This window comes from Porites lutea, chromosome 1, assembly GCF_958299795.1.
Source record: "Porites lutea chromosome 1, jaPorLute2.1, whole genome shotgun sequence".
Classification (NCBI taxonomy): Eukaryota; Metazoa; Cnidaria; class Anthozoa; order Scleractinia; family Poritidae; genus Porites; species Porites lutea.
Genome location: NC_133201.1, coordinates 57,518,987 through 57,542,743, shown reverse-complemented (window position 1 = coordinate 57,542,743; position 23,757 = coordinate 57,518,987). Strand labels below are relative to the sequence as shown.

Here is a 23,757-nt window from a genome sequence, read left to right as displayed (position 1 = left end):
ATTGCTGGTTTTCAGTGTCGCGCTATTCAAAATAGATCAAAATCATAAAATCAAAACCGTTCAATAGATAAAGTCCAGAATCTGGAAAATGAAAGGAGGTATATATACAAAGACCCTCGCCAAGATTCAGGTCAGAGAAATATCCGAAGAAATGTTTTACCCAAACTTATAGAGATTTTAATGGAGACGCCATGCTGGTGCTCACCTGCATGAGCTCCAACATGGCGGACGGAAACAGAAACATCTGATACCGAGTTTTGCTTCCAAAGCGTGAATTTATTCGTCGAGAAACTCATAAACATTAAAGTAATACTTTTTCTAATACATGGACTGTTTAGAAAACAAATTTCCTGAAATAAGTCAATACATTTTTTTAACTTACATGACAGCCCTTTTGGCCGTCATGTAAATGCCGCGTCACGCAAAAGCTTAGAAATTCAAGCGTACTCTATCACAAAACCAAGAACCCTTTTGAAGCGAAAAATTGTATGGAAATTAGTTTTCAGCTGCTCTAATGCATCGTGAAAGTAAAAACTCGGTAGGATCGATAGTTTTTTAGTTTGAATTTTAGTGACGGCATGTAAAAACCAACAATAACCTGGGGTTGTGGAAACGACTTCTAAATACGAAATGAATGATCTTTAAGGATTGCTGATAATCGTTCTTGGAAACTGGCCACATCTTTTTAAGAGTGGAACCACTTTTTGTAAATTCGAACATTATTTTCTTGTTATTCATAATGGCGTGGCGTGAACAAAGGCATTCGAATTTTTTTATTCCACAAGTAATCTGTTTTCATTAAAATTTTTTGATGGTCCCCCCAGTTGTAAACTCATCCAAGTTTATTTAAAATCAAAAACATTTCTTTAGTCAGTTCTTGGTTCTTTAAGCGAAGAGTATTTCACTCCGTTCAAGAAGAGGAGATGAAAAGAAAAATGACCTTAGGAATTACAAGGCATCAATGGTATGAAATAATCACTCTTACCTCAAGCAGATTTAAATGCATCGTAACTTGTTCTTCATTAGTGATATCTGTTTCTTCAATCAAATCAAAGGTTTGTTCTTTACTTGAAAGCCAGGAAAGCAACGCAGCTTCTTCTTCACGTAAATTTTCCCAGTCAATAAGAGCCTGGTTAAGCTTCTCCTTCCACTCTTCCGCCCAGTTCCACACAGCCGCCCAACGCTCGCTTAATACCTGAAGTTATAAACCTGGAGGTGAAATAGGTTTTAAAACCTGGCGGGTACTCAACAAAGTTTTATAAGAGGAGGCTTCGCCCCGAGGTCCAAACATTTACCCTTTGATACTTCATTTTTTTGCGGAAAAGTTATCCCTTTAGTATACCTTCTTCTATGACTAGACTCGAGTTATTCACAGCCGTAAAATGCATATGTTATTCCTTTTTATAGACCAAATTTACAAAATTCCCTTCCCTTATACTTCACGCCTCTCATATACCTGAAACCAGAAAAAGGTACTCCTTTCAGGCGGAGCCTTCCGGTATAGGCCACTATAGGGAGTGCCCCCCCCCCCAGGGGAGGGGGGGGGTTGTGGTCCAACAATACAGCTTTTTTATGTTGAAAATACCTTGACCCAGTCCCTTATGGTTTCATCCAAAGCTGGGTGTTCCAAGTCCATATCCAGTATCATGTTTGCCATCGAGTAATTTGACAGTTCTTCTTGAAACGCCTACAGAACAGCAGTAGAGAAACATGAAATTCGTGCGGCCATTTTATAGCCAACTCATAATAATATAACTGCAAGACACAGTCAATTCCCTATTAACGGACAACTTTAAAAAAAAACTGAGAGCTTATGGTATGGACACATACGGCCACATACTCAACCTACTTTTGAAATGGCTCCTGGGTTCAAACCTTTCACAGAGAGATTTTAATTAGAGATATTTCAGATATTTAATAGCAAGAGTCTAAGATGACAATGGCATATGTTATTGTTAATAATTCAATGAATCCTGGTGAAAGTAAACGTTTCACTGTTATGCAATACATACATAATGCGAAGACCATTGTATGCTATATTTTCAAACAAGTGAGTTGTGAGCAAGCCACTTTGAGGTGTCTAAGAATTGGGTCACTTAATGAATGTTTATCACGTACTTCGTCTTAATTGAGCATAACGTGATGGCCCGCGATCATGCATGTTCTCCCTTACCGCCTATGTAGTAAACACACATGCATGTACCTGATGCTCCCAGACTTGCTGTTGCACTCTCTTATAGGTTGGTTCTATCACATCATCCAATGCTATTCGAGACTCAGCTCGCAATAACCAACCATTCATCCGTTCCAAATGTTGTCTTCGTAAAATAAGATATAGATCCAACAACCTGAAAATCAGGAGAACAAAAATTGTGTTACTTGTTTAATATCCTAGTTAAGTGCCATCTGCAAGAAGAAAAGTCATATTTTACAACAAAAAACTATTGAACTTATTTCTAAGGAACGACGATGGTATTATCACAGATGGTTACAACACGTGTGATACAAATTTGGCTCTTAAGAAGCAGTAAACACGGGGCATACCTTTGATGCTCTCTGTTAATATTTTCCTTTATAGTTGTGATCCTTATGACTGTTACTTCAATTCTTTCATAAAAGTATTCTCCATGTGCTCTGTCAAAGCGTGTGTCTTTTATTAATTGTCTTCCTTCCTCCAGAACATCATATGTGTCAGATTCTACTGACGTAAAATGGCTGAGTACCTCCTGAGACATGAATCAGATAAAAAGGAAATCAACCAGCTTCTATGGGGCTGTCCACTCTTTTGTGCCCACGAACCAGTGTCTGGGTACAGGTACAAAATGGTGTTGTGTTCATACCATGAGTACCCGATATGTAACTATGTACATAGTTAATTCCAGTCAGATGCCTTTTTTGAATTGTAGCTTAGCAGCGAGAACAAATCAGTGGACTGCCTCAAAAGTAGAAAAACAGTGTGCACACTAGTTAAAGGTGCTCACTTTTTCGCCTGAGTACAAGGCTCAATCTTAACTTAGGCACCGGCACCGTGCCCGAATTCTAGCGTAGGTACTTCAAAAAAGGCTGTGTTCACATTAGTGCAATGTGCCTGGGTACCAAGTGTAAATGCTGCCTTAGTGACATTTATAGCGAATTGGCACAGAACACATTAGTCTGTAAACTATCAAATGGATTTATTACTAACGGCGAGCAGCGACCTTTCTAGAAATATCGGTGAAAAACACATGATTTCAGTGCTTTTTCGCGCAAAATCCAGGTGCCACGCTTTATTTGGACAAATAAGTTGGAAAATATATCGCATGGTAACTGCGAAATTGAACCATGATAGGTTATTTTAAAAGGAGAAATAGATGACATTCAATTTCGAGTAGCTTGCAAATTATATCTGCAAAAAAGGTCAGTTTTCAAATAGGGAAACAAAATTCGCCTAACATTAAGGGAGCGGGAGGGGTGGGGGTATCTTAACTTCTATTGGAAGAAAAGATGCTTTGTTACCTTGTGCTGATCCAAAGCATTCTTAGTGGATTTCAAGTCCATGGAATCCTTGTCTGAGTTCTTAACACTGCATTCGAAATCGGATAGGCTTTGATCCACAGTATCAAACTTCTTCTTTAGATAATCCACTAACTTATTGGACCTGTTGTCAACCCACCAGAACAGAAACGTAAATAAAATAAGAAAAAAAGACGAAACAACGTGACTCAGATCATCTTACGAACTAAGACGCCGGGACATACTTGGAGACAATCCAGTCAATATTGTTGAGGCCGGACAAGTGGGAGTACTCGATAGAGAATACAAGGAGAAAATTCTTCTCCAGAAACTGTTTACATGAAATTTAACGAGTTTGAATTCATGTTCTATCAAGTGGCGACAAAGTAAAACGAATCTGTGTGTGTTCCATTGGAAAGATCTGGATAGGCATCACATCAAAGGAACCGATGAATCCACCCTGGGAAAGGACTGATTGACTCATTTGATGTACCATGATCTGAGTGATCTAGGATGGTCGATCCTTATCCTGATCGTCCCAATGACCATGGAATGGAACCCACCCTTAAATTCGGTGTGTTCGACTCAGTGCTAAAGAGGGAGAATGCTGTAAAGACATGTCCCGCACACAACAATTTCCTGGTCTTCACCGGTGTGTGTTAGTATTTCAGTGCATGTGTCAGTTCATACTAAGTGATTAGATTAAATAAGGTACTCTGCCATATGTATCGGAGAGTATTAATGTATAACAACTGCGCTACTTTCTACGTTCAGTAGCCCAAAGTTCTTTTTTCAAACATGTTTTAAAGGGAGAAAGATGACTTTTTAGTCAGTGACACAGGCGACCCGGAAGAAAGAAAAATGTTTCAAAGTAACTACATTTTCTTGGACCCTTTTTTGATAGCTTAAGTGATCGGAAACCTGAGATAATAAAGCCAAAATTACGATAATTTTCGCTTTTGTAGACTAGTAAACTCGAAGTACCATTTGGCTTTCTGAGAACGCAGTCCTTTAAACTAATTTACGAATATGTGAACCATATTTTTGAATACATGTTTGAAACATGATGCAGTCAGACTTAAACAAATGGATAAACCACACAATACACTGTGCTACTAGTTATATTACCAGCTAATTAAAATAAAGTGATCATACAAAATACTAGTACTCAAACTTTACTGGTTATGAACTCTGAAGTTTCGATTAGTAGTTCAGTTTGCTTGTGATGGTGCGAAAAGAGAAGCAAACCTTGTCTTACCCACTATTGTCTCGTTTCCCTTCCAAATTGATCTCAATTTGAGTCATGTATCTAAAAAGTAGGGAGCAATCGTTGGGTTTGACAAACGGGTAATCTTCATTGCGATATCTGTTAAGGGCCATACTAGCGTCATTCCACCGCTTGTAGAACGGCTTGGTGACTCTTTTCAAGTAATAATTTGACTTTTTGTCGATTTCACTGCTAAGCAAGTCTTCCAGCCTTTTGACTTCGTCAACCTTAGGCTGATTTTTTTCTCTTTCTCCGCATTCAATCTGCAGAAATGATAATAAAAAAAAAGTATTTGCGGTATTAATAAGGGAAATGAGCAACTAAAAAAGCTATTTTAAATAATAGATCAAAGAATGTTTGCATATGGGTACCCAGCCTTCGTCCCAAACGTAATCCAACTGTGGTTAGTAACGTCTGCGAAGCAGAGCCTATTCGGACTCAACGAATTACCGCAAATACGTTTCAAATTTCCTTGACCGACAAATCGACAACGAGATTTTTAACAGGCCAGTCATGGCGGGTACTCAAATGATGGTATTTGGGTGGGGGCCCAGAACGAGGATTTTGTCGCTATATCGCAGACAGACTTAACCAGAAGTTCAGTTTCGTCTGCGGAGCAGTCTAGGTAGACCTTATACCTAATTAAAGGAAATTAACGCTCCATGAAGCTAAGCTCTTGGAAATTAACGCGACTTGAATGAAGGCGAATCTAGTGGAAAACGACTTTCATATAAAGAATTTAATGCGAAAGGGAGGGTAAAAAAAAAACAAAAAACAAAAAAAAAAACACAAATTAACACAACGCTCTCAAACAAACAAATCTTCGAAACAAGACAAAACAAAGTTAAACGTAAAATTTAAAATGGAAACTTTGTTCGTGGTAATTTCTTAAACGTACAAAGAGAGTCAAGGGATTAAATCTGGCCACTTCAAGGGTTCTTTAAAGTTTCACTGTTACTGGTGCATCTCCACCCTGATAGAATACTCTAGAATACTCTAGGTGTCAACAATGTCAGAAATGTATCCAAAGTAATGAAAAGAAGGGGTCGCGGGAATAACTCTCCAATTAATTAAAGGCGCGGAAGTTAACGTTTCAAGAAATTAACACAACTTGAATGAAATTCGCCTTAATTTCATGAAGCGTTAACTTCAAGCAAAGATTTGTATCCCCGGTAAGGGTATTGGTGTTTTCAAGTATTGTTTCAAAAACGAGCAGGGGTGTTTAATCAGGTTTAAAAATTCGAGGCGAAGCCGAGTGTTTTCAGACCTGATAATACACGAATGCGAGTTCATTGAACGGCTTCAAAATCTCTGTAATAAAGATCAACTCATTCTTACATTAATATTTAGATTTAGGGTTATTTTGGTCTAAAAAATTGGACGTAAAGTTTAGCCGTGTCTTTATCAGATATAAAGACACTCATTAAACATGAATTTCTTTTGATTTTTTTCTTTATGAATTAGGAATTAGTTTTTGGTTGCGTTATTCTACCTTAACGCAGAAACTGGATGCAGTTGTAATCTGTAACTGAAAATTATGTCAGCTTATTTTATAGCACTTTATTCTGACCTCAATCTTTTCTTGTATTTCGGTTTCTCTTTGTGGATCGTCTTGCAAACTAGCGAACTTGATGAATTTTTCTGCCTCGTCCAACCAAGCTCTGACTTCCTTCATTAAAATTCCCATTCTTTTCACCTTGTTTTGGGCTTCCAGAAGCTAGAATACAAAAATGGTCCATGTTTCAACACAGGGCTCCCACACAACCTGTTTGTGTAACCAATTGCAATGTTATAGTAAATGTAACGTCTATATCGGTATACCACTAAATATGTATATAGGCCAATGTTAAAGAAATGTTATATTACCTTACCTGCGGTATATTGTCGTCCTTTTGCCTCAGAGGAACAGTAAACGGCCAACTCAAAATCCTTCCAAATCGCTCGAAATAACTCTTTCGAGTGAAAAGTGCGACAATACACCAAAGGTAAGGCAACACTATGTATTTAACATTGATCAATATACATGTTCAGCAATATATCGCAATACAGGAAGCAAACGGTAAATACAATACATTTACTATAAGGTAAAAATCGGTTACACAAACCGATTGTCTGGACTCCCTGTGGTTTCAACAACAACGAACAAAACGACAGCAACAAACGAAACGAATGGACAAACAAAAATTCACGAACAGCAATTTAGTCATAGTTCCGAGGTTATATTAAGCTTTCGACTTATATTATTTACTATGTATGAAAACCAATCCATAATGCCTTGCTTAACCTTAATATAGTATTGTTCTGGACGCAATCTTAAATAATGCTTAAAAGAAATCATTTTGAAACTGGGCATCAGACCGTTATTTTACGGTCGTTTGAGCACTGCAGGTTGACCGGCTATTGCTACATGGCTACAACCCGAACATTTAAATTATGTTCCGTTTAACCGTTAAATAACAGGAGCATAATCAGTCTACCGAGCGCGAGCGGCACAACATTTTTACGAGTTGTAATGTTTGCGATTTTTCCAGCGATCCGCAAAAATAAGTTCCGGCAAAAAAAAAAAAACAAAACTAAATAGTATTAATACTAATAATAATAATAATAATAATAATAGTAATAATAATAATAATAATGATATGATTATTGATATGCTTTAAGGTGACAGCGCGATGCTGTTAGTGAGTTCTTCACTTCTTGTGTGCCTATCATTACTTGGCTGTGTAGCCGCGTGATGCGGTTCCAGTCGAGACCCACAAATTGGCCCTTGCTCACCATAGAGTCTCCAGTAGCTCAAGTGGTTAGAGCATCCGACTAGATCACGGAGGGTCGTGGGTTCAAATCCCATCTGGGACTCGGATTTTTTTTTTTTTCCGAGTCCTCCTCAAATTAATATCATGTTGTTGTTGTTTCATCTTTAATATACTCACTTTGGAGGTTGGTTGGCCGCATCTTTGATATGCTTTAAGGTGACAGCGCGATGCTGTTAGTGAGTTCTTCACTTCTTGTGTGCCTATCATTACTTGGCTGTGTAGCCGCGTGATGCGGTTCCAGTCGAGACCCACAAATTGGCCCTTGCTCACCATAGAGTCTCCAGTAGCTCAAGTGGTTAGAGCATCCGACTAGATCACGGAGGGTCGTGGGTTCAAATCCCATCTGGGACTCGGATTTTTTTTTCCGAGTCCTCCTCAAATTAATATCATGTTGTTGTTGTTTCATCTTTAATATACTCACTTTGGAGGTTGGTTGGCCGCATCTTTGATATGCTTTAAGGTGACAGCGCGATGCTGTTAGTGAGTTCTTCACTTCTTGTGTGCCTATCATTACTTGGCTGTGTAGCCGCGTGATGCGGTTCCAGTCGAGACCCACAAATTGGCCCTTGCTCACCATGGAGTCTCCAGTAGCTCAAGTGGTTAGAGCATCCGACTAGATCACGGAGGGTCGTGGGTTCAAATCCCATCTGGGACTCGGATTTTTTTTTCCGAGTCCTCCTCAAATTAATATCATGTTGTTGTTGTTTCATCTTTAATATACTCACTTTGGAGGTTGGTTGGCCGCATCTTTGATATGCTTTAAGGTGACAGCGCGATGCTGTTAGTGAGTTCTTCACTACTTGTGTGCCTATCATTACTTGGCTGTGTAACCGCGTGATGCGGTTCCAGTCGAGACCCACAAATTGGCCCTTGCTCACCATAGAGTCTCCAGTAGCTCAAGTGGTTAGAGCATCCGACTAGATCACGGAGGGTCGTGGGTTCAAATCCCATCTGGGACTCGGATTTTTTTTTTTTTCCGAGTCCTCCTCAAATTAATATCATGTTGTTGTTGTTTCATCTTTAATATACTCACTTTGGAGGTTGGTTGGCCGCATCTTTGATATGCTTTAAGGTGACAGCGCGATGCTGTTAGTGAGTTCTTCACTTCTTGTGTGCCTATCATTACTTGGCTGTGTAGCCGCGTGATGCGGTTCCAGTCGAGACCCACAAATTGGCCCTTACTCACCGTAGAGTCTCCAGTAGCTCAAGTGGTTAGAGCATCCGACTAGATCACGGAGGGTCGTGGGTTCAAATCCCATCTGGGACTCGGATTTTTTTTTCCGAGTCCTCCTCAAATTAATAATAATAATAATAATAATAATAATAATAATAACGATAATAAAATACCGCTAACATTTTTCCCGCAAAAATTTTCTCGAACTTAAATTCGCTACACAAAAGTACAGTACAAATAAGGAAGTCGTGTCTGTTCGTTTTAGTAATCGAATGACAAAGAAAAGTAACTTTATAAAAGTTACTTTATAATGGCCAATCACATCACTTACCATTGCTTTCCTTTCCTTAATCGATTCAGTGACGTCCTTCCAGCAAGTGCCGAAGTCATTCACCTGGTCAAAGATCCCCTTAGCTGTCGCATCATGGTACTCAGCGTCTTTGATCAGCTTTTCTTCAGTCTCACGCAATGAGTCTAATCGTTCCCCTTGTCGGCTTTCCATTTCTTTTTCCATTGTCTGAGAGACAAAGTGAAGAGGGACGCATTAGACGCGCCGATTTCTTATGCTAGTTAACTGAACCCTAAATCAGGCGACACTGTTCCGTCGCACTAAAATTTCTAACAATTATTTATACTGATGTTGTAATAACCTGGGGCTCCGTCGTCTCCTAACTGACGAAAATGAATTATATTTAAGGATTGTTGATAATCGTTCTTGAAAACTGGCAACATCTTTTTAAGAGTGGAACCACTTTTTATAGATTCTAACATTATTTTCTTGTTATTCATAACAGCGTGAAAAAAGGCATTCTACTCCGTTTCTATTTCACTCGGCCTCAAGAGGAGGACACGGAAAGAAAAATGACCTTAGGAATTAATAAGCATCAATGGCATGAAATTATCACCGTTTCTTTGGGTTTTTCATGTGAATGGTCGAGAATAGATAGAAATTACTTATAACTGAAATGAAATGTTCTTACCTCGAGCAGATTTAAATTCATCGTAACTTGTTCTTCGTTGGTGATATCTGTTTCTCCAATCAAATCAAAGGTTTGTTCTTTACTTGAAAGCCAGGAAAGCAACGCAGCTTCTTCTTCACGTAAATTTTGCCAGTCAATTAGAGCCTGGTTAAGCTTCTCCTTCCACTCTTCCGCCCAGTTCCACACAACCGCCCAACGCTCGTTTAATACCTGTATGGCCGCAATAGAATGGAAAGTTTCCTCCTAGTTATAAACCTGCCAGTGAAATAGTGTTTTAAACCTGGCGGATACGCAGCAAAGTTTTATAAGAGGGGGCTCCTCCCCGAGGTCCAACCCCTTACTCCTTGATACTTCATTTTTGGCAGAAAGAGTTTCCCTTTCGTATGTATACCTTCTATTGACAATTAGTATAATTACATTGATGATTATCGAAAATAGAGCGCTGTGATTGGCTAGGAACTTTGCTTTATCCCGTTATAATCACCGCGCGGTGATTATAACATTGAAGGCTGGCAGTTTTCAAAATGGCAGCCAGATTTGTTGATGTTTCGGAGTCAGAAATTGATCAATAATTTTATTTTCTCGAATAATCATCAACGTATTTATACTAAAACAATTAGTCGCCTCAGGCGACGTGAAAATCGGCGAATAGTTACCTAGGCGAAGTCGAGGTGACTATTCGCGGATAGGTGACTATTCGCCGATATTCACGTAGCCTTCGGCGACTAATCGTTCAATGATACTCCTTTCACATACCTAGTTTTAAGAATGTTGCATCGCTTTTAACCACAGTAAATGTACTCTCTTTAAGATATGACTAGACTCGAGTTATTTACAGCCGTAAAATGCATATGTCATTCCTTTATATAGATCAAATTTACAAAATTCCCTTCCCTTATACTAAACAACCCTCTCATATACCTGAAGCCTGGAAAAGGTACTCCTTCAGGGCGGAGCTTTCCCGTATAGGCCACTATATTGAGTGTACCTAGGAGAGGGGTGGGGGGGGGGGGGGGGGGGCGAATGTGGTCCAAAAATAATGCTATTTTATGTTGAAAATACCTTGACCCAGTCCCTTATGGTTTCATCCAAAGCTGGGTGTTCCAAGTCCATATCCAGCATCATGTTTGCCATCGAGTAATTTGACAGTTCTTCTTGAAAAACCTACAGAACAGCAGTGGAGAAACATGAAATTCGTGCAGCTTTTTTATAGCCAACATATAATAATATAACGTCAAGACACAGTCAATTCCCTATTAACGGACATTTTTAAAAGACCGAGAGCTTCCTGGTATGGACACGTACGGCCACATTGTAAAATTGGCCCCCGGTTGATCCTCAATCATTTCCTTGCCTTTCTTTGAGACAGACACCTCCAAAATGGCGAAACTTCGCCCGTTTCAAAGGCGTCGTTTTCCTAAGAGAGTTGACCGCACAACTGGAGCTCCGTAACAAATTTACTACACTCTACAGGTTTATAGAAATGTACTGGTGAGTTTAATATTACAGACATTTATATTAATATCAGAGAGTTTTTGATTAGATATATTTTAAATATTTAATAGCAAGAGTCTCAGATGATAATAGGATATGTTATTGTTACTAATTCAATTAATTCTGTTGAAAGTAAACGTTTCACTGTTATGCACTACATGCATAATGCGAAGACCAGTGTATCCTTTATATTCAAACAAGTGAGTTTTGAGCAAGCCACTTTGAAGTGTATGAGAATTGGGTCACTTAGTGACTAAATATCACGTACTTTGTCTTAATTGGGCATTACTTTATGTCCTGTGATCATGCATGTTCTCCCTTACGCCTATGTAGTAAACACACATGCATGTACCTGATGCTCCCAGACTTGCTGTTGCACTCTCTTATAGGTTGGTTCTATCACATCATCCAGTGATATTCGAGACTCAGCTCGCAATAGCCAATCATTCATCCGTTCCAAGTGCTGTCTTAGTAAAATAAGATATAGATCGAACAACCTGAAAAACAGGAGGACAAAAATTGTGTTACTTTTTTAATATCCTAGTTAAGTGCCATCTGCAAGAAGAAAAGTCATACTTTAAAACAAAAAACTATTGGACTAGAAACGACGATGGTATTATCACAGATGGTTACAACACGTGTGATACAAATTTGGCTCTTAAGAAGCAGTGAACACGGGGCATACCTTTGATGCTCTCTTTTAATATCTTCCTTAATAGTTGTTATCCTTTTGACTGTTACTTCAATTCTTTCATAAAAGTATTCCCCATGTGCTCTGTCAAAGCGTGTGTCTTTTATCAATTGTCTTCCTTCCTCCAGAACATCATATGTGTCAGATTCTACTGACGTAAAATGGTTGAGTACCTCCTGAGATACGAATCAGATAAAAAGGAAATTAACCAGCTTCTATGGGCCTGTCTACTCTTTGTGCCCGGGAACCAGTGTCTGGGTACAGGTACAAAATGGTGTTGTGTTCATACCATGAGTACCCGATATGTAACTGTGTACATAGTTAATTTCAGTCAGACGCCATTTTTGAGTTGAAGCTTAGCAGCGAGAACAAAGCAGTGGACTGCCTCAAAGGTACAAAAACAGTGTGTACACAAGTCCCCGGTGCTCACTTTTGCACCTGAGTACAAGGGCTCCATCTTAACTTAGGCAACGGCACCGTGTCCAAATTCTAGCGCAGGTACTTCAAAAAAGGCTGTGTTCACATTAGCGCACTGTGCCCGGGTACCAAGTGTGAATGCTGCCTTAGTGACATTTATAGCGAATGGGCACAAAACACGGTAGTCTGTAAACTATCAAATGGATTTAATATTGACGACGAGCAGCGACCTTCCTAGAAATATCGGTGGAAAACACATGATTTCAGTGCTTTTTCGCGCAAAATCCAGGTGCCATGCTTTATTTGGACATATACGTGGCAAAATATGTCACATGGTAACTGCGAAATTGAACGATGATAGGTTATTTTAAAAGGAGAAATAGATGACATTCAATTTCGAGTAGCTTGCAAATTATATCTGCAAAAAAGGTCAGTTTTCAAATAGGGAAACAAAATTCGCCTAACATTAAGGGAGCGGGAGGGGTGGGGGTTTCTAAACCTCTATTGGAAAAAAAATTGCTTCGTTACCTTGTGCTGATCCAAAGCATTCTTAGTGGATTTCAAGTCCATGAAATCCTTGTCTGAGTGCTTAATACTGCATTCCAAATCAGATAGGCTTTGATCCAAGGTATCAAGCTTCTTCTTTAGATAATCCACTAAATCGTTGGACCTGTTGACAACCCACCAGAACAGAAGATATACAAAATCAGAAAAAAAGACGAAACAACGTGACTCAGATCGTCTTACGTACTAAGACGCTGGGACATACTTTTGGAGACAATCCAGTCAATATTGTTGAGGCCAGACAAGTGGGAGTACTCAATAGACAATACACGGACAAAATTCTTCTCCAGAAACAGTCTATTAAATGGCGACAAAGTAAAACGAATCTGTGTGTGTTCCATTGGAAAGATCTGGATAGGCATCACATCAAAGGAACTGATGAATCCACCCTGGGAAAGGACTGATTGACTCATTTGATGTACCATGATCTGAGTGATCTAGGATGGTCGATCCTGATCCTGATCGTCCCAATGACCATGGAATGGAACCCACCCTTAAATTCGGTGTGTTCGACTCAGTGCTAAAGAGGGAGAATGCTGTAAAGGCATGTTCTGCACACAACAATTTCCTGGTCTTCACCGGTGTGTGTTAGTATTTCAGTGCATGTGTCAGTTCATATTAAGTGATTAGATTAAATAAGGTACTCTGGCATATATATCGGAGAGTAGCAATGTATAACAACTGCGCTACTTTCTACGTTCAGTAGCCCAAAGTTCTTTTTCCAAACATGTTTTAAAGGGAGAAAGATGATTTTTTAGTCAGTGACACAGGCGACCCGGAAGAAAGAAAAATGTTTCAAAGTAACTACATTTTCTTGGACCCTTTTTTGATAGCTTAAGTGATCGGAAACCTGAGATAATAAAGCAAAAAATACGATAATTTTCGCTTTTGTAGACTAGTAAACTCGAAGTACCATTTGGCTTTCTAAGAACGCCGTCCTTTAAACTAGTTTGCAAATGGTTGAGCCATATTTTTGAATACATGTTTGAAACATGATGCGGTCAGACTTAAACAAATGGATAAACCACATATACACTGTGCCACTAGTTACCAGCTAATTAAAATAAAGTGATCATACAAAATACTAGTACTCAAACTTTACTGGTTATGAACTCTGAAGTTTCGATTAATAGTTCAGTTTGCTTGTGATGGTGCGAAAAGAGAAGCAAACCTTGTCTTACCCACTATTGTCTCGTTTCCCTTCCAAATTGATCCCAATTTGAGTCATGTATCTAAAAAGTGGGAAGCAATCGTTGGGTTTGACAAACGGGTAATCTTCATTGCGATATCTGTTAAGGGCCATACTAGCGTCATTCCACCGCTTGTAGAAGGGCTTGGTGACTCTTTTTAAATAATAATTTGACTTTTTGTCGATTTCACTGCTGAGCAAGTCTTCCAGTCTTTTGACTTCGTCAACCTTAGGCTGATATTTTTCTCTTTCTTCGCATTCAATCTGCAGAGATGATAATAAAAAAAAAAGTATTTGCGGTATTAATAAGGGAAATGAGCCACTAAAAATAAAGCTATTTTAAATAATATGTGTACCTAGCCTTCGTCGCAAACGTAATCCAACTCCGGTTAGTAACGTCTGCGAAGCAGAGCCTTTTCGGACTCAACGAATTTCCAAATGCGTTTCGAATTTCCTTCACCGACAAATCGACGAGATTTTTAACAGGCCAGTCATGGCGGGTACTCAAATGCTGGTATTTGGGTGGAGGCCCAGAACGAGGATTTTGGCGCTATTTTGAAGACAAACTTAACCAGAAGTTCAGTTTCGTCTGCGGAGCAGTATAGGTAGACCTTATACCTTATTATAGGAAATTAACGCTTTATGAAATTAAGAGAGCAGCATGATATGGAGCCTGAAGACATCGCACAAAGTTTTAGAATCTTAAGAAAGTGTCAGAACCAATTTGACTGTCTTATTTTTGAAATGTTTTTTATCCAAGAACTGAAACCGACGCTTAACAAACAGTGCGATTCAATTCGCGCCAAATTATTTGTTTAGAGTAGTTCTTGTTAACATTGTTTTATTTCCATTGTTTTTTGACTTTATAAATATTTTTAAGCACTTTTTACATTTTTACATATTTTATCACATTTTAGCGTTCACCACATTTTTATCTATTATAACTTGTTTTTAACTTATTCATGCTAATTTAGAGAACTTTTATACACTTGAAAATGACCTGGGAGAGGTCGAAACGTCGTGATTTTTTTATCGCTAATATTTATCTCAAAATATGAAATTAAGGTCTTGGAAATTAACGCGACTTGAATTGAGGCTAATCTAGTGGAAAACGACTTTCGTGTAAAGAACTTAATGCGAAAGGGAGGGTAACAAAAAAAACATGCAAAATTAACGTAACGCTCTCAAAGAAACAAAACTTCGAGACAAAATAAACAAAATTAAAGGTATAATCTGAAATGGAAACTTTGTTCGCAGTAATTTCCTTAAAGGTACCAAAAGGGGGAAGGGATTAAATCTGGCCACTTTAAGGGTTCTTCTTCAAAGTTTCAAGTTACTGGTGGATCTCCACCCTGATAAAATACTCCTCTTTCTTAGGTGTCAAGAATGTCAGAAGTGTATTCAAAATAACAAAAATAAAGGGTCGTGGGAATAACTCTCCACTTAATTCAGGCGCGGAAATTAACGTTTCAGGAAATTAACACAACTTAAATGAAATTCGCGTTAATTTCATGAAGCGTTAACTTTAGAAAAATATATATATATATATTGGAATATTTCGTTTGTTTTGTTTCTTTGTATGGCTATTCAATTGGAGTCCCTGTTCTAGCTAGATTAGCCACGTACAAATCCACTAAAAGCAAAGATTTGTACCCCTGGTGAGGGTATTGCTGTTTTCAAGTACTGTTTCAAAAACGAGCAGGGGTGTATATTCAGGGTTATAAATTCCATGCGAAGCCGAGTGTTTTTAGACCTGATAATACACGACTGCGACTGCGAGTTTGGCGTTATTTTGGTCTAAAAATTTGGACTTAAAGTTTAGCCGTGTCTTTATCAGATAGAAAGACACTCATTAAACATGAATTTCTTTTGATTTTCTTCTTTATGAATTATTAATTACTTTTAATTGCGTTATTCCGCTTAACGCAAAAACTGGATTCAGTTGTAATCTGTAACTAAAAATAATGTCAGCTTATTTTATAGCACTTTATTCTGACCTCTATTTTTTCTTGTATCTCGGTTTCTTTTTGTGGATCCTCTTGCAAACTAGCGAGCTTGATGAATTGTTCTGCCTCGTCCAACCAAGCTCCGACTTCCTTCATTAAAATTCCCATTCTTTTAACCTTCTTTTGGGCTTCCTGAATCTAGAATACAAAAAAAGTCCATCTTTGAACACAGGGCGTCCACACAACCTGTTTGTGTAACCGGTTGTAATTTTATAGTAAATGTAAGGGATTTTCCGTTTGCTTCATCTATAGCGATATACCACTAAATATGCATATAGGTCAATCTTAAATAAACGTTATATTACCTTGCGCAAGGTATTACTGCGAGCCCAAGACACCGATCGCTAAAAAAATGTAAAAACTGCAATACTATCTAACATCACCTGTTGTTTTTAGATTAGTAGTGCAGTTTTTAATTTTCTTTTTAGCGATCTGTGTGTTGGGCCTGCAGTAATTGGCGCTCGCCGTTGCAGTATCCCCGCTTGTACTCCTGTGAATATATGTACATTTTGTTGTTGTTGTTGTTGTTGTTTTTTATCTGCGAAGTTAATGAAATAAAATTTAAAAAATTGTCGTTCTTTTGCCTCAGAGGAACAGGAAACGGCGAACTCAAAATCCTTCCAAATTGCTCAAAACAGCTGTTTTGAGTGAAAAGGGCGGCAATATACCAAAGTAAGGCAATACAACATTTATTTAACATTGATCTATACACATGTTTAGCGATATATCGCTATAGAGGAAGAGCTAGCAAGCAAACGGTAAATCCAATGCATTTACTATAAAATAAGAATCGATTACACAAACAGATTGTGTGAATGCGCTGTGGTTTCAACAACAACGAACAAAACGATAACAGCAACAAAAACGAACAGACAAACAAAAAAAAGACAACAACAAGCAAACTGAAAACAGCAATCTAATCATAGTTCCGAGATTAAGCTTTCGACTTATATTATTTACTCTGTATGAAAACCAATCCATAATGCCTCGCTTAAGCTCAATACTGTATTGTACTGGACGCAATCATTTTGAAACAGGGCATCAGAACGTTTTTTTACGGTCGTTTGAGCACTGCAAGTTTGCCGGCTATTACTGCATGGCTACCCGAAATATTTAAGTTATGTTCCGTTTCACGGTTAAATAGCATGAAAACAATTAGATTACAGCATGGCACAAAATTATTACGGGTTCTAATGCTTGCGATGCTTGCGATTTTTCCAGCGATCCGCAAAATAAATTCCCGCGAAAAAGAAAAAAAAAAATTAGCCCAAAGATTTTTCCAGCAAAAATTTACTCCAGAGTAAATATCCTCTAACTTAAATACGCTACACAAAAAACACAATACAAATAAAGTAGTCGTGCCTGTTCGTTTTTGTAATCGAATGACAAAGAAAAGTAGTCTATTTTATTAGTTTTACATAAGGTACGCAAAACGTAGTGTTGTTTTAAAATATGTATTTCCATTGCACGTAATCAATAAAACCGGACGAAAATATTATCAATGATTTGTCCGCGACTTTCTTTCTTTCGCAAAAAAAAAAAAAACAGCTTCCAGTAAGAAAAACCAATCAAACCTAATCGCAAAAATTAGTTCCCGCAAAACACAAAAAATCCCGCCAATCGCCAATCCTCATATCAAAAATAGGCTTCCGCTTTCGTGCTACACGGTAGTAAGAACAGTCATCGACTGTCGGTTGGATAAGAAAACGTGAAGGATGTTCGTAAAAGGCAGATCCAGATCGACTTCATGATGACGATGATAACGATGATAACGATGATAACGATAACGATGATGATGTGCATTACAAAAAGGATAATTCCCCGGTTACATCATAATGGCCAATCTCATCACTTACCATTGCTTTCCTTTCCTTAATCGAATCAGTGATGTCCTTCCAGGAAGTACCGAAGTCATTCACCTTGTCACGGATCCCCTTAGCCGTTGCATTATGGTACTCAGCGTCTTTGATCAGCTTTTCTCCAGTCTCATGCAATGAGTCCAATCTTCCCTCATGTCCTTCCATTTCTTTTTCCATTGTCTGAGAGACAAAGTGAAGAGGGACGCATTAGACGCGCCGATTTCTTATGCTAGTTAACTGAACCCTTAAATCAGGCGACACTGTTCCGTCGCACTTAAAATTTTAAACAATTATTTATACCGATATTGTAATAACCTGGGGCTGTGGAAACGTCCTCTAACTAACGAAAATGAATTACATTAAGGGATTGTTGATAATCGTTCTTAAAAACTGGCAACATCTTTTTAAGAGTGGAACCACTTTTCATAGATTCTACCATTATTTTCTTGTTATTCATAATGGCGTGAAAAAAGGCATTCAACTTCGTTTTTATTCCACAAATAACCCGTTTTCATTAAAAATTTTTGATGGTCACCTCAGTTGTAAAATCATCAATTTTTTTTTAAATTCATAAACATTTCTTTAATCTGTTCTTGGTTCTTTAAACGAAGAGTATTTCACTCGGCCTCAAGAAGAGGGCACGAAAAGAAAAATGACCTTAGGAATTAAAAAGCATCAATGGTGTGAAATAATCACGGTTTCTTTGGGTTTTTCATGTGAAGGGTCGAGAATCGATAAAGATTATAGATAAGCAAAATGTGTTCTTACCTCGAGTAGATTTAAATGCATCGTAACTTGTTCTTCATTGGTGATATCTGTTTCTCCAATTAAATCAAAGGTTTGTTCTTTGCTTGAAAGCCAGGAAAGCAATGCAGCCTCTTCTTCACGTAAATTTTTCCAAAGAATAAGAGCCTGGTTAAGCTTCCCCTTCCACTCTTCCGCCCAGTTCCACACAGCCGCCCAACGCTCGCTTATTACCTGTAGTTATAAACCTGCTTGTGAAATAGTGTTTCAAACCTGGCGGGTACTCAACAAAGTTTTATAAGAATAGGCTACGCCCCGAGGTCCAACCCCTCACCCTTTGATGCTTCATTTTTGGCAGAAAGGGTATCTGCCCTTTCGTATGTACACCTTCTATTGACAAATGATAGTCCTTTTGCATACTTAAGCGCTGCAAATTTACTCTCTTTAAGATATCACTAGACTCGAGTTATTAACAGCCGTAAAATGCACATGTTATTCCTTTATATAGACCAAATTTACAAAATTCTCTTCCCTTATACTAAACAACCCTCTCATATACCTTAAGCCTGAAAAAGGTACTCCTTTAGGGAGGAGCTCTCCCGTATAGCCCACTATATTGAGTGTACCCAGGGAGAGGGGGGAGGGGGAAATCTGGTCCAAAAATACAGCTTTTTTAATGTTGAAAATACCTTGACCCAGTCCCTTATGTTTTCATCCAAAGCTGGGTGCTCTAAGTCCATATCCAGTATCATGTTTGCCATCGAGTAATTTGACAGTTCTTCTTGAAAAGCCTACAGAACAGCAGTGGAGAAGCATGAAATTCGTGCAGCCATTTTATAGCCAACTTATAATAATATACCGTAAAATTCCGAAAATAGGCTCCTCCATGTATAAGCCCCCTAAACCGGTAACGCAAAAAAACCCTCCCTTAAATTGCCCCTCCAAATATAAGGCCCCCGGGGGCTTGTACTTGGAAAATTGCTCCCAAATACAAAGTAAAACAAAGCAAAAATAGTAAATTTACTTCCAACTATAAGGCTAGCCCAGTGGATTTTGAAACGCAAATTTCCCTGCGTAAATAAGCCCCTCCGAATATAAGCCCCTCAAAAAATAAGCCCCTCAAAAAGGCCCTTTGAAAAATATAAGCCCCAGGGCTTATTTTCGGAATTTTACGGTAACTGCAAGACACAGTCAATTTCCTATTAACGGACAACTTTAAAAGACCGAGAGCTTCCTGGTATGGGCAAGTACGGCCACATTGTAAAATTGGCCCCCGGCTGATCTTCAATCATTTCCTTGCCTTTTTTGGGACACAAACCTCCAAGATGGAGACACGTCGCCGGTTTCAACGGCATCTTTTTCTAAGAGAATTGACCGTACAACTGGAGCTCTATAAACAAATTTATAACACTCTGCAGGTTTATAGAAATGTACTGGTGAGTTTGATTTTAGAGACATTTATATTAATATCAGAGAGATCTTAATTAGAGATATTTCAGATAATTAATAGGAAGAGTCTCAGAGGAAAAGGGCATATCATATTTTTAATAATTCAATTAATCCTGGTGAAAGTAAACGTTTCATTTTATTCATGCGAATACCAGTGTATCTTTTATTTTCAAACAAGTGAGTTGTGAGCAAGCCACTTTGACGTGTAGAATTGGGTCACTTAGTGAATGAATATCGCTTACTTCGTCTTAATTGGGCATTACGTGATTGCCTGCGATATGCATGTTCTCCCTTACCGCCTCTATAGTAAACACACATGCATGTACCTGATGCTCCCAGACTTGCTGTTGCACTCTCTTGTAGGTTGGTTCTATCACATCATCCAATGATATTCGAGACTCAGCTCGCAATAGCCAATCATTCATCTGTTCCAAGTGCTGTCTTAAGAAAATAAGATATAGATCGAACAACCTGAAAAACAGAAGAACAAAAATTGTGTTACCTGTTTAATACTCTAGTTAAGTGCCATCTGCAAGAAGACAAGTCATATCCTGAAACAAAAAACTATTAAACTCATTTCTAAGAAACGACGGTGGTATTATCATGCACAGATGGATACAACACGTGTGATACAAATTTGGCTCTTAAGAAGCAGTGAACACGGGGCATACCTTTGATGCTCTCTGTTAATATCTTCCTTAATAGTTGTTATCCTTATGACTGTTACTTCAATTCTATCATGAAAGTATTCCCCATGTGCTCTGTCAAAGCGTGTGTCTTTTATCAATTGCCTTCCTTCCCCCAGAACATCATATGTGTCGGATTCTACTGACGTTAAATGGTTCAGTACCTCCTGAGATACGAATTAGATAAAAAGAAAATTAACCATCTTCTACGGGCCTGTCCACTCTTTTGTGCCCGGGAACCAGTGTCTAGGTACAGGTACAAAATGATGTTGTGTTCACACCCTGAGTACCCGATATGTAACTGTGTACATAGTTAATTCCAGTCAGACGCCATTTTTGAGACGTAAGCTTAGCAGCGAGTACAAAGCAGTGGAATGCCTTAAAAGTAACAAAAACAGTGTGCACACAAGTTCGCGGTGCTCACTTTGCGCCTGAGTACAAGGGCTCAATCTTAACTTAGGCACCGGCACCGCGCCCGAATTCTAGCGTAGGTACTTTAAAAAAGGTTGTGTTCACATTAGTGCACTGTAGCAAGGCACCAAGTGGAATGCTGCCTTAGTAACATCTATAGCGAATGGGCACAGAACACATTAGTCGGTAGTCTAATTACGCAACTATCAAATGGATTTATTACTAATGACGAGCAGCGGCCTTATAGAAATATCGATGAAAAACACATGATTTCAGTGCTTTTTGCGCAAAATCCAGGTGCCATGCCCTATTTGGACAAATAAATTGCAAAATATGTCGCATGGTAACTGCGAAATTGAATGATGATAGGTTATTTTAAATAGAGGACATACAATTTACCGACTTGCAAACACATCTGCAAAAAGGTCATTTGTCAAATAGGCAAACAAAATTCGCCTAATATTAAGGGAGGGGGTGGGGTGGGGGTATCTTAAACTGCTATTGGAAGAAAAGATGCTTTGTTACCTTGTGCTGATCCAAAGCATTCTTACTGGATTTCAAGTCCATGGAATCCTTGTCTGAGTGCTTAACACTGCATTCCAAATCAGATAGGCTTTGATCCAAGGTATCAAGCTTCTTCTTTAGATAATCCACTAAATCGTTGGACCTGTTGACAACCCACCAAAACAGAAATTTATATATATATATAAAAAAAAGACGAAACAACGTGACTCAGATCGTCTTACGAACTAAGACGCCGGGACATGCTTGGAGATAATCTAGTCAATATTGTTGAGGCCGGACAACTGGGAGTACTCGATAGACAATACACGGACAAAATTCTGCTCCAGAAACAGTTTGCATGAAATTCAACAGCTTTGAATCCATGTTCTATTAAGTGGCGACAAAGTAAATCGAATCTGTGCGTGTTCCATTGGAAAGATCTGGATAGGCATCACATCAAAGGAACCGATGAATCCACCCTGGGAGGGACTGATTGATTCATTTGATGTACCATGATCTGAGTGATCTAAGATGGTCGATCCTGATCCTGATCGTCCCAATGATCATGGAACACACCCTTAGATTTTCGGTGTGTTAAACTCAGTGTTAAAGAGGGAGCATGTTGTAAAGACATGTTCCACTCAACAATTTCCTTGTCTTCACCGGTAAGTGTTAGTATATCAGTGCATGTGTCAGTTCATTAGTGATTAGATAAAACGAGGTTATGTATAACAACTGCGCTACTTCAGTAGCTCCAAAGTTCGTTTTTTCAAACATGTTTTGATGTGAGAAAGATGATTTTTCAGTCAGTGACACACGCGACTCGGAAGAATAAAATAACTGTAAAAAAGTAACTGCACTCTGTTCGACCCTTTTTCGATAGCTTAAGTGATCGGAAACCTGAGATAATAAAGCGAACATTACGATGATTTTCGCTTTTGTAGACTAGTAAACTCGAAGTACCATTTGGCTTTCGGATAACACCGTCCTTTAAACTAGTTTAGCTCAGCCATATTTAAACATGTTTGAAAAATGATGCGGTCAGACCTAAACAAATAGATAGCTAATTAAAATAAAAAATCATACAAAATACCACTCATTTTTACCGGTTATGAACACGGAAGTTTCGATTAGTACGTCAGTTTGCTTAACTTGTGATGGTGCAAAAAGGGAAGCAAACCTTGCCTTACCCACTATTCTCTCGGTTTCCTTCCAAATTGATCTCAATTTGAGTCATGTATCTAAAAAGTATAACTGAATGATAGCTTACGAGGACAAAATGACATTGGAATTGAGTTCCAAGCTTCGAGTCTTTGTCATGCAGCTGATATTTTTGCTCTTCTAAAGATACCTAGACTAATCAATGTGGCCTTCTCAAAGCAATTTTTAAGCTTTTGTAGTCAAAAATTTTCCTCGTCAAACGTCACTTTAACGAACTAGAATTCCCCACTTTTTACCAGAAATTTAATAAACAACACCACATTAATTAATTTTGACCGGGAAACTCGCATTTGAATGCTGTTTATTTTAAGGGTGTTGTTTCAGCCAAGCAGTGCACGGCGATTACACTTAAGAATCTGGTGTCTGGTCTAATGAAGGTTTTTTTTCTTTAAATGAGGCTACTTCTACGCAGGAACCTTGAGAGTGCTGCCTCTTTAATTATATGGACAAAAAAGGTAATATTGAGAGAAAACTGCTCTTGCGCTTTGTCAACACAGCATTAAAATTTGGTCTGTTTTATGAATTTTATCGGACCTAAGTTGATAAATACTTAGGTAGCAAAAACTGTTCCTTTAAACCCTATTCAATGGATTTATTCAATGAAGTAAATAAGATTTTACGATAATTATGATCATTGTCGTTATTAACAAGATCACATTGAACGATCGGAGATCAGGAAAAAGAAAAAAGCTGTTGTTTTAATCTCTATTTAAAGGCATTAACGAGTCCTGAATCACTTGATTTGCTCTAAAGTAACGATTGTGCCAAAAATATTATAACAAACTATCCAAAGATT

General features: G+C 38.3%; 2 protein-coding genes across 2 annotated transcripts in view; both read right to left on the bottom strand.

The window, feature by feature from the left end:
• The window catches only part of LOC140932719 (uncharacterized), a 97,960-nt gene that overhangs the window by 33,740 nt on the left and 40,463 nt on the right, over window positions 1–23,757 (bottom strand). The gene's annotated exons all lie outside the window — the stretch shown is intronic.
• On the bottom strand, window positions 18,958–21,136 carry LOC140924077 (uncharacterized). Its single transcript, XM_073374422.1, has 5 exons — window positions 21,116–21,136; window positions 20,811–20,992; window positions 20,466–20,610; window positions 19,380–19,481; window positions 18,958–18,963 (listed from the first exon to the last, which is right to left on the bottom strand). The coding sequence occupies exons 1-5, from the start codon at window positions 21,134–21,136 to the stop codon at window positions 18,958–18,960; spliced, it is 456 nt and encodes a 151-aa protein (XP_073230523.1).

Excerpts from the sequence above, each read along its gene's own strand:
- LOC140924077 (XM_073374422.1), bottom strand. The coding sequence starts at position 21,136 with ATGTACACAGTTACATATCGG. Across the intron at positions 20,993-21,115 it reads TGTACACAGTTACATATCGG|GAGGTACTGAACCATTTAAC; the intron begins GTACTCAGGGTG and ends TTCGTATCTCAG. Across the intron at positions 20,611-20,810 it reads ATTAACAGAGAGCATCAAAG|GTTGTTCGATCTATATCTTA; the intron begins GTATGCCCCGTG and ends TCTGTTTTTCAG.